At 33.4% G+C, this 16,282-nt stretch overlaps 1 protein-coding gene and 1 long non-coding RNA gene across 3 annotated transcripts; one reads left to right on the top strand and one right to left on the bottom strand.

Moving 5' to 3' along the window:
• Positions 1-4,734: 4,734 nt before the first annotated feature.
• Positions 4,735-5,741, top strand: LOC131023796 (uncharacterized). The gene is made up of 2 exons (XR_009101531.1): positions 4,735-5,373; positions 5,510-5,741. It is a non-coding gene; the product is annotated as an uncharacterized LOC131023796 (long non-coding RNA).
• Positions 5,742-6,508: 767 nt separating this feature from the next.
• LOC131023795 (rab escort protein 1-like) lies at positions 6,509-13,070 on the bottom strand. Of its 2 annotated transcripts, none has more exons than XM_057953393.1 (9): positions 12,246-13,070; positions 11,767-11,889; positions 9,829-9,928; positions 8,829-8,867; positions 8,422-8,659; positions 8,272-8,347; positions 7,849-8,044; positions 7,272-7,358; positions 6,509-7,080 (listed from the first exon to the last, which is right to left on the bottom strand). In XM_057953393.1, the coding sequence occupies exons 1-9, from the start codon at positions 12,905-12,907 to the stop codon at positions 6,985-6,987; spliced, it is 1,617 nt and encodes a 538-aa protein (XP_057809376.1). In that variant the 5' UTR covers positions 12,908-13,070; the 3' UTR covers positions 6,509-6,984. The 2 variants fall into 2 exon arrangements, 1 of the variants encoding a protein (XP_057809376.1); XR_009101530.1 differs by having other exon boundaries at positions 7,018-7,080; positions 7,914-8,044; positions 12,246-13,035.
• Positions 13,071-16,282: the final 3,212 nt, after the last annotated feature.

Below are 16,282 nucleotides of genomic sequence, written 5' to 3'. Positions count from 1 at the left end.
TTACTTCTCCAATTTGTACTGCTTCTCTGTCAGTAATTTTATCAAGCACCTCATTTGCAAGTTTGAGGTTATCTCAGTTTCACCATTTTTAGTTTTACATGTATTCTTCAATCTTCAAGCATTTCTCCACTAGATTAATTTCATTTACCAAAAAATATGGAGTAAAGAATTTGTCTAGTTTAGACTTTATAATTATTTGGAAAGTAGGCTACGTGGAGGTTTCCTTTTATAGGAAAATATTTTGCTTTCGATTTACTCGAAATATCAAATAGTATCACGTAATCTTTTAACCAGGGGGCTTAGCCCACTGGCCACCGGGTCCTCACTTAAGTGAAGTGACTCGGGTTCGATCCCTCTTGGGAACGAATTGGTGATTGGAGATATAAGGTTGGAGTTTGGTGAATGGAGAGATAAGGTGGTTCTTGGAGTGGATGGGGAACTAACTACTAACATCTAACATGACTTTGACCGACCAAAAAAAAAAAAAAAAGTATCACGTAATCTTTAGAAGTCAATATTTACTTGGAATATCAATCTCATATGAAACCTCAAGAGTCATATTTGGTCACAACTCATTTAGGAAAAGTGAATCAATGTTTTAACAAATTGAGAAATTCTACAACTCTCCATAGGAAAAGTGAATCCAATATTTCAATAAATTGCGAAATCCTGAAAACGAGAATATACGTTTTTAACTTAACTCTTATTGCATTCAAACCTGATTTGATTACGTCGGATCAAAATTATCCGTCTCAATTTAATAAGTCACAATTTTTAATTTGGACATCCTAATTTAAGACACATATTCCTAAAAATGAAAATAAATAAATAATAAATACTCTCACTCAACTCATTATTTAGATTAAATATTATTGTACTCCATAAATAACTATTGAATTGAGACCGAAGGAGTAATAATTATGATATACATGAGTTTATAGTTTTACTTAGCTCAAGGTGATAATCTTCAGAAAAGTAATTGCATGATTTCAAATCATGAAAAAGAAAATGGTTTGGGAAGAAATTTAATGATTTCAAATTTGTATCATGAAAAATCCTCTTCGGAAAAGTCAACCCAGAAGAAGGCCACAACGTGGGCTTCCTTCAATCTCTCCATTTTTTTTTCTAAGAAAATGAAATGATTAACTATAACGGTGAATCATGTCGACAATTACAACTAAAATATATGGCTGTCGTCATATATAATAATCACCATCTTACTCGGAGGTTTTGGAATCTATCATTTGAAAATACGAAAGCACAAGTTTGGTCTTGAAATAGTTTAGTTAATACGATTATATATAAAATAGTTATGTGTTTATTCGTAGGTGTTTTGGGTTGTTGATTTATAAATTGTATATTTATTTTTAGTTTATACTCTAAAGAAAAATATTGGGCAAAGTCCCAGCTCCTACGTCAAATGCATAGTGTGTGTATTAAAATCACTAGTCTCTTTGAGTTTGATATATATGTTGATAATAAATTCAATAAATTATGTGTATTTCTACTCAAATGACATGGCAATGTCCCACATTTTAGGTTCACAATCTTATAGCTTGTAGCCTACATGCATACCTCACTTTTATTAGAATAAGAGAATATGAGGTTCGGATAGTTAAGAGAGAAAGTATCTATTTAATAATTTAATACTACATGTATGTCTTCATGCGCTTCTGTCGTCTCATTTAAATTTTGGTATTATATATGCATGAGTTTTATAACAAAATTGGACTTCTGAAAAGACTTAAATGACAATCTTGAATCAAATAAAATTAATGACAATTTAGGTACCAATATTTTGAATTTCTTGAATTATAAGGTTTTCCTAACCAATAATCATATCAAAAAAATGCATCACAAACAATAGTAGCTAGAACAAATTCACATAAAATATTATAATGAACAAAAAAATATAGTATTAAAGTAAGTTCGCGTAAAAATAAATTCTAAATATAAATAATTACTCCCACGGTTTTTCTCATTTCGTCAACAAGAACAATTCATTTAAATAATTATTCTTAGATTTACTTGGTGTAGCATTATAATTGTTTGATAAATCTAAAATGACTATTCAAATCTTGTGTGATTCATTCATAATTTATTTGATTTTATCAAATTACAAATAATATATATATATAGAGAGAGAGAGAAGGGTTCAACAGAGAAGCTAAATATTGTGAAGAATAGAGAATTCGCAAAATAAAAACGAACAGATCTATAGTTTTAATGAACAGATCAATGTACCGCATGAACAACAATTTGCCCCGGGTTCGAATCCTGCTGGTGGCGAGTTTTTCTGTATTTTTATTAAATACGTCTGTTCATTACTTATGTTGATCTGTTCGTAAAATATATAGATTTGTTCGTTCTCTCGAAAAAGATAATTCTCTGTTGAACTCAACCCTATATATATATATATATATATATATATATATATATATATATATAGTAAAATGAGAAAAGGATACTAATGATCTTTGTGTATTACAAAAAAAAAAAATCAATGGAATATTTGTTGGGCAATAATTCATAAAAATCTATCGAGTAATTTGCATGTATCTTTTGGAGGGAAAACAACAATATCGTAATTATTGCCAATATTTAGATTTTATATACGTGAGAGTATATATCTATGATATTTCATTACAATTAAATAAAGCAAAAAAAAAAGGGAAATAATAGTAATTGATTTAACATTTAAGTGGAAATCTAACAGTCTGTAAAACAAATGACCGTTCGCAGCTATTTGATTAAGTTAACTAGTTAAAAAAGTGCACATGTAATAAGCTCACCACTCACCAGCGCTGGTTGGCGATAGGGGTGAGCATTCGGTTATATGGTTCGGTTTTTGCTAAAACCAAACCAAACCATATTTTAGTTCGGTTTAAAAAAAAAACCGAACCGAACCGAATTAACCGAACAAACCGAACCGAATTAACCGAAATTTTTATAATTAAAACCGAACCGAACCGAAAAACCGAATTAATCCGAAGAAAACCGAAATTTTCGAAAAAAAAACCGAAAAAACCGAAATTTTCGAAAAAAAACCGAAAATTCCAAAAAAAAAACTATAAAATTAAAAAAATATTAGAAGTTAGATATTATAAAATTATAATTAAAATATTATAACATATATATATATATATATATATTATAAATATATTATAAATATAATTCGATTTTTCGGTTTTGTTCGGTTTTAAAAAATCCGAACTGAACCGAACCGAAAAACCGAAATTTTATGAAAAAAAAACCGAACCGAACCGAAAAACCGAACCATATTTTAAAATTTCGGTTTGGATCGGTTCGGTTATTCGGTTTCGGATTTTTTGCTCACCCCTAGTTGGCGATAACATTTGTTTAACTTTTTTTCTTCTTTTTTGTAATAAAAAAGTTGCGTTGATTGTGTGTGCATGAGTTGCATGGGAAGACTATAGGCTGAGTTTTAATCATAGCCGTTGCTTTATGTGTGGTCCAGATTAATTCTTGTGTAACGATCATGTCCGTAGAAGAAAAGCTAATTGTTGAGTTAGTTTTAGCTGCTGTAAAACATATTCAATGTGAGAGAGTTTTAGATCAAGAGCGGTTATCTTGTAAGCTCGGTAGAGAGCAGAGAGTAGTTCTTGAGTGAAATCTTGTAAACTGTAAATCATCATCTTCAATAGCATAGACGGAGCCAGGGGGGGCTAGAGCCCCCTCCCAAATTTTGAGTTTTTTTTTTTTTTTTTAATTTTAAAATATATATAGATATATGTTTATACCTATTATAAAATAATTTTGTTTAATAAAAGAGTATTTGGTTATTATATTCTCTCATATATATACTTAATTTAAGGATAATTCCGTTATTTAAAACTATATAATCTATGAAATATTGTTTGTTATTATTACTATTATACTTATCTTTTAATAAAAAATGCCTAATATGTATGAAATGCTAAAAAAATTTATAATGTATTGAAACTAATTTGTAATATATAGAAAATATATAATCTATGAACATGTTGTTTGTTACTATTATTATGCTTTCCTTTTAATAAAAAATGTCTTAAATATACGGAATGTCCAAAAAAAGTTTTGTGATATATTGAAACTATATAATCTATGAAAATATTGTTCGTTATTATTAGTATTATGCTCGTATTTTAATAAAAAAAATACCTTAAATATACAGAATGCCCAAAAAAAATTTCTCGGGGGCGGCCCCGTACAGTTTCAGCCCCCCCCCCCCCCCCCCCCCGAAATTAATTCCTGGCTTCGTCCCTGTTCAATAGTGAGCATTGTGATCTTGACCCTTTCGTGGATGTAAGCATTTGCTGAACCACGTAAAATCCCTTCGAGTTATTTTTCTTTCCTGTTTTGTTTTCGATCTCGTTCGCATATTTGTGAGCTCAATCTCGAGCTAAGTTTTACAAGTTGGGAGACTGATATGCCGATATGATGCACAACACATTTATATCATTACTTTGTTGTAATTATTTTACAAATAACAGAAGAAAAAAAAAATATAGAATTACAAATTATCATATGATAAAATTATTCTAAACACCTTATTAATGTGTTGATACTATAAAAAGAGCAATTTAATGCACTTTGTGTAGTGTTTTGGTTAGTGTTTTTAAGCCAACCCAAATAACTACGAGAATGATTCGAGTTTACACGCACAGTGGTCTTGTTTTTTGTAATAAAAATATTACCAAAGAAATAAAAATACATTGACAAATATCACTTGAAGAAAACACATGTTAGAGCACCCACAGTGGGTGACTCGATCGGTGTCACTCGAGTCACCCACTGATCGAGTCCCCCACTGCAGCAAGGGGTGACTCCAGGGAGACTCGATTTATCGGGTGAGGCACGATGGGCGATATGTATGGCACGTGTGTGACACGCGCCTAATTAAAAAATAATAATAAATTCAATTTTTTTAAAAAAAAATAGCCTTTGCCCACTTAAAAAAAATTATAAATCGGTCATTCGACCGTTGGCTTCTATTTTCCTTTTTTTTCTTCCCTCTCTTCTTTATATACTCATTTCTCCTTCTTCCTCAAACACCACAATCATTTTCTTTTATCTTCTTCCTCATTCTCTCTCAAATAAACTGGATCCATACAATTCAAACTATTACGACCCAAATTGGGTTTCCGACCTCTGCGGCGATTATCATCCCGATTTTTCGGGTTTCAACTTGGAGGAGGAACCTCGTCAAAGCGGCGAGGTGGAGGAGGCACCGCCCGCCCACAGTGCGTCGAAGACCAAGAAAGGAGGGCAGCGGATGTGGGCACAAGCATTTGTATATTTCCTTTGTGCAGTAGTAAATGACCGAATGTGTGGAATATATGTTCTTTGTCAAACCCAGTCCCTCGTCACTATGTGAGCTTTAGCATATTGAGCTATGTTTAGCTTTTCTCATTCTTCATGCACTCTTCAATGCTCATGTTTTCTTGCTATTGATATTAGTTACTCTGCAAATTAGCATCATCAACAAGATCCATTGATTTGTTTTCAGGAGGAAGTTGAGATCGAAAGCAAGGCATTGCGTGTGGGAAAGGCGCTCGCTGTTGTCAGTGTTGATCTGAGAAGTAAGAAGACTGGAAAACTGTTAGCTCAGTTCTCCCTACTAAAATTGCATCCTTTCATGCTGCTACTTAGCTCTGTAATAATTTTAGATTATGTTTTTAGGTTTTTTTTTAATGTAATTTTTAGGTTTTTAATATTAATGCAATTTATTTTTAAATAAATTGTGTTATTTAAAATTATGCAATTAAATTTAAATGAAAAATACAAAAATCAAAACTAAAAAGATCAAGTCAACTATCAAGTCACCCCACCGTATGATCCCCCTTCTATCAAGTCAGCTATCAAGTCACCCCCACTGTGGATGCTCTTATTAATTGGTTGTGGTGCACATTGGCAAAATGTGTTGTCATTCGTAACAAGAGGACTTGCAAAATGTTTCAACTTCCACAACCTCTCTGACAAAATTTTGTATAGTAATTTTTCATTTTAAACACCCAAAATTTCTGACAACTTTTGAGCTTCGATTCTTCAGTTTTTTTCACTATATCCATCTTTTAAGGTAAAGTCTGAATGAGATTCAAATGTTTTATGGTTATTGCCTCTGACCAAACACAGTGCCACAAAAACCTTGTTTTAATTTTGTTGAATCCTTATTTAACTGACGATATCATATAAGTCCCTCATCTAAAATGCTTAGGGATTAAGATGATAAGCAACCCCAAAATCTTGTCAGTATGTCCTGGCATCAATAGCAAAGACAAATCTTCTTCCACAAATCTATTCAAGTTAATAAGCATCCACCACCTCAATTTCTTCATGTTCCTTATGATGCAATATACCAGAAATTAATTCAATTATATTATATGTAATCCAAATTAATTAATATTACAGAGGATGGATGGGAGTGGCACGCGCCTTCCCTAACTTCCTTCCACGCATCAAGGACAAGGAGGAAGACGAAGCATCCATGGTGAGGAGAAACACAGTATTTGTCTCGAGCAACACATAATACATTCAAATAAGGGCATAACGAAATCAAAGATAAAAAGAAGTACAAGGATCTATTCTAACGGGAAAAAAATTACAAGGATCTAACAAAACAAAAGGTAAAAGTATAGGGATCTCTAAAATGTATTTTGCCAAAGAATAAAAAAGAACAAAACATTGGAGTAATTAGAATACCTTGACCTAAGGTTTCCCCAATGACCACAGATCCAACAGCGTTCCAAACAACCACGATACATCCCCTGAACTTCACCACTAAAATACTCTCCGGTCATAACTCTGTGTGCACTGAACCCATTAGAACATCAGGCACACTAGTTAACCTCTAAATTGCATCTTCCGAATTCCAATTGATGGACCAGGCTTGGTATAAACACGAGCATGTGATCTCTGTAACTTCATTCTTCATTATAAAGCTGTTTAAATGAGGACAGCCCAGTAAGTTTTTAGAATCTCTCTCTATGGATCCAGCTCAGTATTCCCATCATCAAGACGCTCATCAGATGTGCTCGTCGTTGCGAAAAAGTCTTCATTTGGAAATAACTCTTTAAAGAGCTGCAAAAGGAACAGCCAAAAGGCCGTAGCTAGTTAGCAAGTACCTAATGCATAAAAGAGAAATGTAAGTTAACAAAAAGCCCTTGTTTGCTACTCAAGCTCAAGTAAGGGGCTCGTGTTTGGTCAACAACTGTGAAGTACATGTCATATATTACAAACTCTGGCAGGCATTAAACTCGAGAACAAATTACCTTTTCTGTTGCATCTAGGATATCATCATAATGCAGATGTCCATCTGGCATCGGAGTGAACCTGATGGAGTCAAACGCACCGTGAAACTGCAATCAATGATAAACATATCAGATGAGGATTAAGGAAACATGCTTAATGAAATTTACAAAGTTCAAGTACACAATCTGAACTGTCATGGACCACCTAACAGAAAGGTGATCTTCCATGCGATTCATTACATTACATGTCCTATATGTTTAATGGAACAAAATTTAACACCCAAGTTCCCAACACAAAGGTATCCTTTCAAAAGTGAAGACATTACATGGGATGATGTCCTTCATTTTAATGAAAGTGTTTTGTTGCCTAAAGACTACATTTTGTCCTGGTGTTCACTGCTTGAAACAACTGACCATCCACACTGATACATATTGTAAAAGTCAATCATCCTGAAATTTAGAGCAATGTGTACGGATGGGGAGAAACTCGAAAGCTCGAAAGTCTACTACAGCAATAGGCTCACTGGGAGCAAATGCAGACATTGTAGACAGTGAATCAAACTTTACAAGAAAAGAAGTGAAGGAAAAGATGCAAAACCATAGTCAGATCTTGAATGTACAAAGCGCTCCAAAGCAAACACGGTTTTTCTTCTGTGTGCTCACTTAAATTATCAATCTCATTGTTCTTGGATGATGAAGATACAGCCATAGAGAACAGTGCATTTATGGCTGCATTTAGTAATTTCTTCCCTTCCACAGCATCATCACATACAGCAGACAGGTATGTCACAAACCTGAAATGAAGTAGATACAATAACACATGTCAGATGGTACTCTACTTGCCAACTTAAACAAATTTATTGAAGTCATAAAATATAAATGCAGCAATAGAAAAGGTTATCTCAAAAGACCATTGCAAATGAAGATTTTCATGATTAAGTGAGAAGAAAGCAACTCTGTTTCAATCAAGAAAGCACCATATAATGTTAAGTCGTTTTCTTTAAACATAACAGATACTTACATCTTAGAGGGGCAAACTCCCACATTACTGCTCAGCTGCAATACGCGGACTGATGTTACCTGTTCTGGGTACAGAGCTATGAAGGAAGAATAATGAGCATGACATGTTATATTTGACAATTGTCAGCGCAATTAAATATATTAAGCTCACATCTTGGAGGAAAGAACATCAGGCAGTTAGTAGCTTCTGGCTTTACAGAATTTTTGGCAATGCAAATTGCCCGAGCAACCTTCCCTTCAGAATCTGAGGGGCTTTTAACATTAGAATTTGTCACATCTACAGCAGGTGGTGAAATCGGTGGAATCGTGAAAGAGGGAGCAAGAATCAACTGAGGACTGGATAACTCCTGACCAGAGGCTAATCTTACACCTTGATAGGTACGGCCATCCTGTAAAAGGATCACATTACTAAAACGGTATAAACATAGATGTGCTCATTATATCATACACATAGAAATCGTCCATGTGTGAAAAATCTGATTATGAGGCCATAGGGAAAACTAATCGAGCACTCATGTGATGTTATGACATATTAAACCAAACAGATATCGGTCGAACCTTATCAATGAGCAGAGCAATTACAGGCATCCTCAAAACCTGTACAATAAATTAAAGAGATGGAGATCAACATTAGGAACTATCTAAAAAGTGCAAAATGAATAAAAGGTCTGACATTTGCCGCTCACTAGTCACTATATAGTGTTAAGCAAAAAAACAAACAAGCCACTGTTCATGAACTGCAATCTTAATTTCAACATCAATCTCGATAAAATCTGAAGGGGAGTCTTGAAAATAAAACAGTGAAACCTTCTAACGATTAAGAACCATTCAGATGCCAAGAAAGAAAATATCTATAAACAAATAACTATATTTTAGTAAAACTTGAGTAGATAGCATGTCAGCCGCACTCACTTGATTAAGTAAATTCAGAACTACACCAAGCAATGTATAAAGAATCTTGTAGAATCATGGTCTTCAGTAATGAATGGTAACGACAAGTTATGGGGTTTGAATCTTGATACAGTAGGACCTCGTAAAATAAATAATCAGCTTGAGGACAGGCTTATGGTGATAGCTGAGAGTAGCAGATGTTAGAGTAAAAATAGTAAGACAGCTGAAATGATGTCATTGTTTGTCAAACCTTTGAAAGAAAATTAGAAAGCATAATAACTACTATATACGAATAAATGCATATGATAGATAAATCACGTGTATCTTAGTTTAGTTTTTACTGCCCAATCAATACTCTCCAGCATTACCAAATATTCTTTGTTTGACAAACTCTTAAGTGTGTTAGTCTTCTAGCTTTGTACACCATCAAATGAGAAGAAAAAGTAGTTCCGAAGTATCCAATGTCACACGACACAAGAGAACTAAAAAATGTACTAATTAACAACTAGTGCACTAAAGTTTTGTGCTGCAAATAGCAGAATCAGAAAACACAGCAAAGAAAAACAGATACAGTATTTGCATATAGCAAATATCAGCAAGCAACAGAATGAAAACACATATCAAACGACAACAATCATCCAAGAGAAACATAGGTAACTATACTTACATAAATGCACCCCTTGACAGCAGCACGACGACAAAAAGCTTGAGAAAGTTCCCCTTGGCCATAAATGGGGTATATTATGGCACCATTTGCGTTAGGAAACCTAAAAAGGTCGAGCAAAAACTGTCTAATTAAGGCCTCCATATCTTTTGATTCTTTGAACTAATGGTTATTTTAATTATATCATCCGACTTTGCAAAGTGACTGATAGTTAGTTTATATAGATAAAGATGGACATTCACTCCTTCAGTACAAATTCTGAGTCTATACAGGGATTACTGATTAATTTGCTACAGTTATTAAATTTATCTGGCTAAGAAAGCAAAGAATTACCCAGCGATTTGGAAGGGGGGGGGGGGGAAAGAGGGGGGGAGACAGCGTTGGAATGAGAATATAGAAAATGGAGAGGTGGAAATGAGATCTTCTTTGTGCATGAAATTCTACAAACTTTGATCCACAGCATTTATGCTTGAAAATAAATACCGACAGCAATGTATCCAAAGACACTGTAAAACGAAAAGGAGGTCTGGCATGAAAAGGACATGTCTTATTATCAAAGTCTATTTCTAAGCAGTTCAAACAACTATTCGACGGATGTTAAACAAGAATCCTAAACAATGTCAGATGGTCTTAACCAGAATTACATAAATTTTTAGACTGGAAAAGGTAATTGCAACTTTCAAAGGAGACATTAGCCTTCAAACAATAGTTTTCCCGTATGCAAAGGGTTTGCGTCATGGGAAAAGATCATTTACATATGTTCTCAGGAATACACAACATGGCAAGTTAGCCCACTATCTCTCAGACTATATAGTCTGCACTGCACTCTACAGATCCCATTTCCTCTACATTTCAGAATTTTCATATGGATAAGGATCTGGAAGTGTGCTGCTGATTAAAAATAGTTCACCCAGAAGTGAAGTCAAATTAGATTGGACACACCATTGAGATGGTTCTTCACATGCCAACTCAACTTTTGTCCGCAACCTTGTGTACTAAAGTTTACTGAACATGTAAGCCTCGAGTCAAAAGCTAAGTCATATACTTCACCTAATTTTTGTCAGTTTTATTAATTAAAAAAAAAAAACTACTTAACTTAACCCTAAAGGTGGAAAAAATAATATTTATAACAAAATAAAATAGTATGAAAAAATCAAAATCATGTTAATTCACCTAGTTTGAATCTTTCTTTCATGTCAGTCGTCAAGGAATACTCACTTATAGCATGTTCAGTTATAAACAATAAACATCACATTATGCTGTTGAAGTTAACTCGGCATTCTCCAGGTTCAGTATACATGCACATTGATGAGGCACAACTACCTTTTGATTTTCCCTCTATCTAATTGGCCATGCCTACAACTGGAATAATAAAAGACAAGTCCATAAATTAGGATCTATGGATATGGAATCTGCTTGAACAATATGGGTAAGATTACAAGGCCATCAGGGCATTTTCAGTCTTCTAATGAAACAAATTGTCCTCCTACAAAAATCCAGAATCTTAGGCAAATATCTGACACTTAATCCTGCAACTGTACAATAAATGACATGTTAAGTGAACTAGCTAGATTAACTTGCATACCATAAATACAACTGTAAACTGTTACAGTTTAAACTGCATGCACACACACAAAATTCCGGCAAAAAGGCAGAAGTACAGAGTGGTAAACAACCAAAAAGTTTGCAGCATCCTCGCTACTACTACAACAAGATGTCGAGAACTGAGCCTTAGTCCTACTATGTGAGGTCTGCTTTATGGATCATATTTAGCTTAATAATTCATATCATGAGATATGACAAAGCTGGCTACTAATCTTGTATGAATTACAATCAGCTAAATTTATCAGTACACAATCATTAGTTTTCTGGAATATGAACTGTTCTTCAATGATTACAAGATCGCTCTCGAAAGTTGAAAGTGAAAAGGCAAGAACTGACCTTCCAATGGATGAGTGGTAAAGTGCGAGACGATTTATCCCACTTTTAGTACTGATAACATCTTTACATGATTCCATCTCTTCCTGATCATAATCAGCCCACGCTATAGTGTACAATATAATCCTGGACAATAAGGCAACTTAGAAAGACTACAAACCAATAGATAGCAAAGAAATTATCAAATGCTATTACTCAATCTATAAGCTGCTAAGAAACCAAGCGAACATTTCTGTGACATGGAGACTACAGTCTGCTCCATCTATTACTCAATCTATAAACATGAAGTTTAACATATATGCGGGAAAACATAATAATCTAGAAAGAGGCGGGAATCCTCACTACCAACATGACTAACAAAGTCGCCAGTAAATTCGATAGTTAAGAAAACAAATAAACCATATAATTTTAAAATAACGAAGCATAAATAAAGAAACTATCAGTAACAAAGAAAAAAAAAACAGTGAAGAATTAATGTATACGATTTTAGTTTCTGCGACAAACCCCTTTTGGTTAAGAACTCAACAAATGGAGTCTCCAAATCCTCCTCGGACCCGTTCTCAAAAACCCCCTGCACGTGCTTAAAGAAGTTCATCAACTGGTACTTCTCCGGCCCCAACAAGCTTCGACTCTTAAAAATGGCGCTCCGGGAATCAGGCACGCTCTCCAATTTGCCCCCTCCGCTGCTCACGAAGCTCGCATCCACACTCTTGAACTCCATGTACTGATTGATTCCCGTCTTTAAAATCAATTCAATCATCGCATCAGCGCAGAGGAATGCACGAGGGGCCACCAAATCGAGGCAGAATCTTCTGGAATTCTCGAGTGGCTCGGAGGTGTACGATTTGATTTCGAGCTCAGAGTAGAGCGGGCGAGTCGTGAGAGGGATCGAAGCATCATCATTGGGGGTTTGAAGCGGCGGCTGAGATGGCGATTCGGATTGGGATTGGAGGAAGGAGATGAAGTCATCGAGGGGGAGCGAAGCCGAGTGAGTGCCGTAGAACGGATTGGGATCGAGGTGGAGGACGGTCTTTCCGGCGGCGGACGCGGCGGCGGCGATGATGGATTCCGGGAGGCCGGTGCCGACGACAATAAGGTCGAAATTGGAGGGCTCGATGGGCGGATACGACGTAGTATCGTCCATTAGTGAGTTTTGCGGATTGATAGTTCGCCTTAGCAAGCGATAAACACGGCGGCGGGGCGGCGGGGGTTTGCAGATTGCGGCGCTTTTCCTACGATTTTGACTGCATTAGTTCAACTTATAGATACTGGAAATACGGTTAATAATGTGCGCCATTTACTTAAGTCGAAAGCAGAATACATTCGCATGATTTGATGGAAAATAAAAAAATATATATTTTTTTATTTTCTTTCACCGTATTCACATATTTATTATAATGAAAAAAATTCTTTGAATTTCACTTTTTTCTTTTTAATATTAAATAATATTATCTTATAATAGAGGTGTAAAAATATTTTTTAATATTTTCTTATTTTTTATTAGAAAATATATGATAAAAATAAGAAAGAAAGAAAAAAAAATAGTAATATATTATCATCTTTTTTTATTCATCATTTTCCAATGAAGATGAGTTTAATTTGATTGTAAAAATTTTATTGAAAAAAAAAATAAGAAACGACGATGAGTGAAAAGATGTGAAAATATTCTCTTTTTTTATGATATATTTACTAGAGATGAAATATTTCATTATGTCAAGGTAAAAAAAAACATCATAATAAACATGTGAAAATTATGGAAAATTGGTGAAAATATTTTTTTCCTTTCCTTTTCTATCAAAGCAAACGTACCATGAAAATTTTACAACCAAAGTAAACACACTTTTAATGAATAAATTTATCATAAGAAAATGATGGAAACAAAAATTTATGCTTTTAAATCTTTTTTTTTTCTTCATTTTGGTGTGATAATATTACATCTTCTTCAAGTGAAAATAATGAATGAAAAATTGTGAAATTATCTTTTGTAGAAAATGAGGAAAAAAGAAATGAGGCATTTAAATGTCCTAATTCGTGTCCACCAAATGAGGCATATAAATATAAGAAACATTTAAAATTTATTACTACTCCCTCCGTCCACCAATTCGTGTCCTAATTTGTCATTTTGGTCCGTCCATTAATTCATGTTCTTAACAAATAAATCACTTTTTATTTAAAAGTCGTGTCCCCTTCTCCACTCAACAAATAAACAATACATTTTTTTCTTTAAATATGTGCCCTCTTTCCTTATGACACGAATTGGTGGGCGGGGAAGTATAATAATATATATAGGGGAATGTTCCAATAAGATCACCTATATGTGGTGAGATCTTATATTGATTTGTGGATGTTGATTTCATGTATCATATGACTGATATTTACCTAGAGAGCGATTTTTTTTACCAAGGTTTGAATCCTAGAGGGAGCGAAAATTTTACCATTTTTTTTAATATCGTTATTGATCAGTATATACTGCCTTATTTATTGTACTCATGATCTCACGAAAAATAGCAATCTCACTGGAGTGAACCCCTATATATATATGATATGAAATGATTTCAATGAGATTCCTCATATATGATGAGATCTTAGATTGATTTATAGGTATTGATTTAATATATCATATGACTAATATTCATTTGGAGGGGGGAAATTCTTATCTGGATTCGAATCCGGAAGGGAGCGAAAATTATACTCCCTCCGTCCCGCGCAAAGTGGTGCGTTTCTTTTGGGCACGAAATTTAAGGAATTGTAGATTAGTGTTTTAAGTGTGTAGGAGAGAGAAGGTAATAAAGTGATAAAGTAGGAGAGAGAATGTGATAAAGTAGGAGAGATAATGTAATAAGAGAGTGATTAAGGAAAAATAAGGGGTGTCTAATTTTTGCCAAAAAAGGAAATACACCACTTTCGGTGGGACAGGCCAAAAAGGAATACGCACCACTTTCGGTGGGACGGAGGGAGAATTATTTTTTTAAATATCGTTATTCAACACTATGTGTTGCCTTATTCATCACTATATACTCGCTTATTCATTAGTCTCACATCTCACAGAAAATATCAATCTCCTTATATATATATGGGTGGGCTAAAATAAAAACACCTTTTAAAATATAAAAGAAGAACAATGTTCAATCCTTAGATCATCAAAATCTACAGTTGATTCATCACCTTGTTGGATGAATTCATGGTCACGAGTTCGAATCTCATGGGTAACAAAAGATTTATTTTTCGCAATTCATACATTTACACAACGAATTCATCGTGTTCTACATAAAATTCATACATTTTAGCTAGTTATTATTTTATATGTTAAGATGTGTTTATAGCCCTCTCCTATATATATAGATAGGGAGAAGATCAAACGAGAATGGACAAATATGGTGAGAATCGAGAATGATTGCATAAGCCAGTATATATGTTGCATAAATTATTGTAAATTTGTAATTTGCATAACGAAATTCAATTAATTAGATAAAACTTTCGCTCCTTCCAGTATTCGAATCCAGGTAAAAATTTATGTGGTATTATACTACAGCTTATGCAACATTATATACTGACTTATGCAATCATTCTCATTTCTCACGAAAAATAGCATTTCCCGTATAATTCATCCCTATATATATACTCATCTCAGGTTTGATTAATTATTTGATATTATTTAAGTTTATAATACAAGTTATTATCTAAAATACATGTATTTGTAAAACATATGATCAATTTAGATATTGTTTATAGATAGATTTAAAATACCTTATTCATCTATAATGAATTATTCGTATTTGGCTAGAATGGGATTCAACATCTCGATATATTTACTGTTTATACATAATTAAATTAATGACCGAAGAGGAAATTTGTTTATACATACTTAAATCAATAATTGAGGAGGAAATTTATCAGTAATTTTTTTTTTTTTTTGACTAATCCACATTATTGAATCGAGTATAATTTTTAACATAAAATTGTGAAATAACAAGAGAAATCAAGTTGCTAAGAACATATGAAAATTTGAACTTGAAACATACTTTTTTATTCGAAAGAGAAAAACTCTTATCTTATTACTTGAAAAATTGAACACGAAAATTAAGAAGTTGTATATTAGTGTTTTAAGTATGTAGATAATAAAGTAGAAAAGTGATAAATTAGAAGTTTGTAGGTAATAAAGTAGAAAAGTGACAATTAAGTATAATTAAGAATCCTTATTTTTTAACTAATTGTTTCTATATTTAGAAATGCATCAAGATTGGTGGGACAACCCAAAAAAGAATATGCATAAAAAAGGAATATGCATCAAGATTCGTGGGGTGGAGAGAGTATTTCTTAAAATTGATTAACCCTCTTCTATTGATCAAAAGAGCCATATTTTAATAGTATTTATTATAGGGCTCGTTTGCTACGTGATATGGGATAAGGCGTTTTTTACTGTGATTTTTTTATTATAGACTTTCATTGTATTCTTATTACCTTAAACCACACATTTCGTAGGCTAATCAAGCAACTTACTAAAACTAAACAATTTATC

Source organism: Salvia miltiorrhiza, chromosome 4 (genome assembly GCF_028751815.1).
Source record: "Salvia miltiorrhiza cultivar Shanhuang (shh) chromosome 4, IMPLAD_Smil_shh, whole genome shotgun sequence".
Lineage (NCBI taxonomy): Eukaryota > Viridiplantae > Streptophyta > Magnoliopsida > Lamiales > Lamiaceae > Salvia > Salvia miltiorrhiza.
The sequence above is the reverse complement of the archived record's forward strand: the minus strand, read 5'-3'. Positions and strand labels throughout refer to the sequence as shown.

Coding starts and splice junctions, on each gene's coding strand:
- LOC131023795 (XM_057953393.1), bottom strand. CDS start 12,907: ATGGACGATACTACGTCGTATCCGCCCATCGAGCCCTCCAATTTCGAC. Junction 8,868..9,828: donor CTGTCAAGGGGTGCATTTAT/GTAAGTATAGTT, acceptor TTTATTGTACAG/GTTTTGAGGATGCCTGTAAT. Junction 8,045..8,271: donor GGAGTTTGCCCCTCTAAGAT/GTAAGTATCTGT, acceptor ACTTCATTTCAG/GTTTGTGACATACCTGTCTG.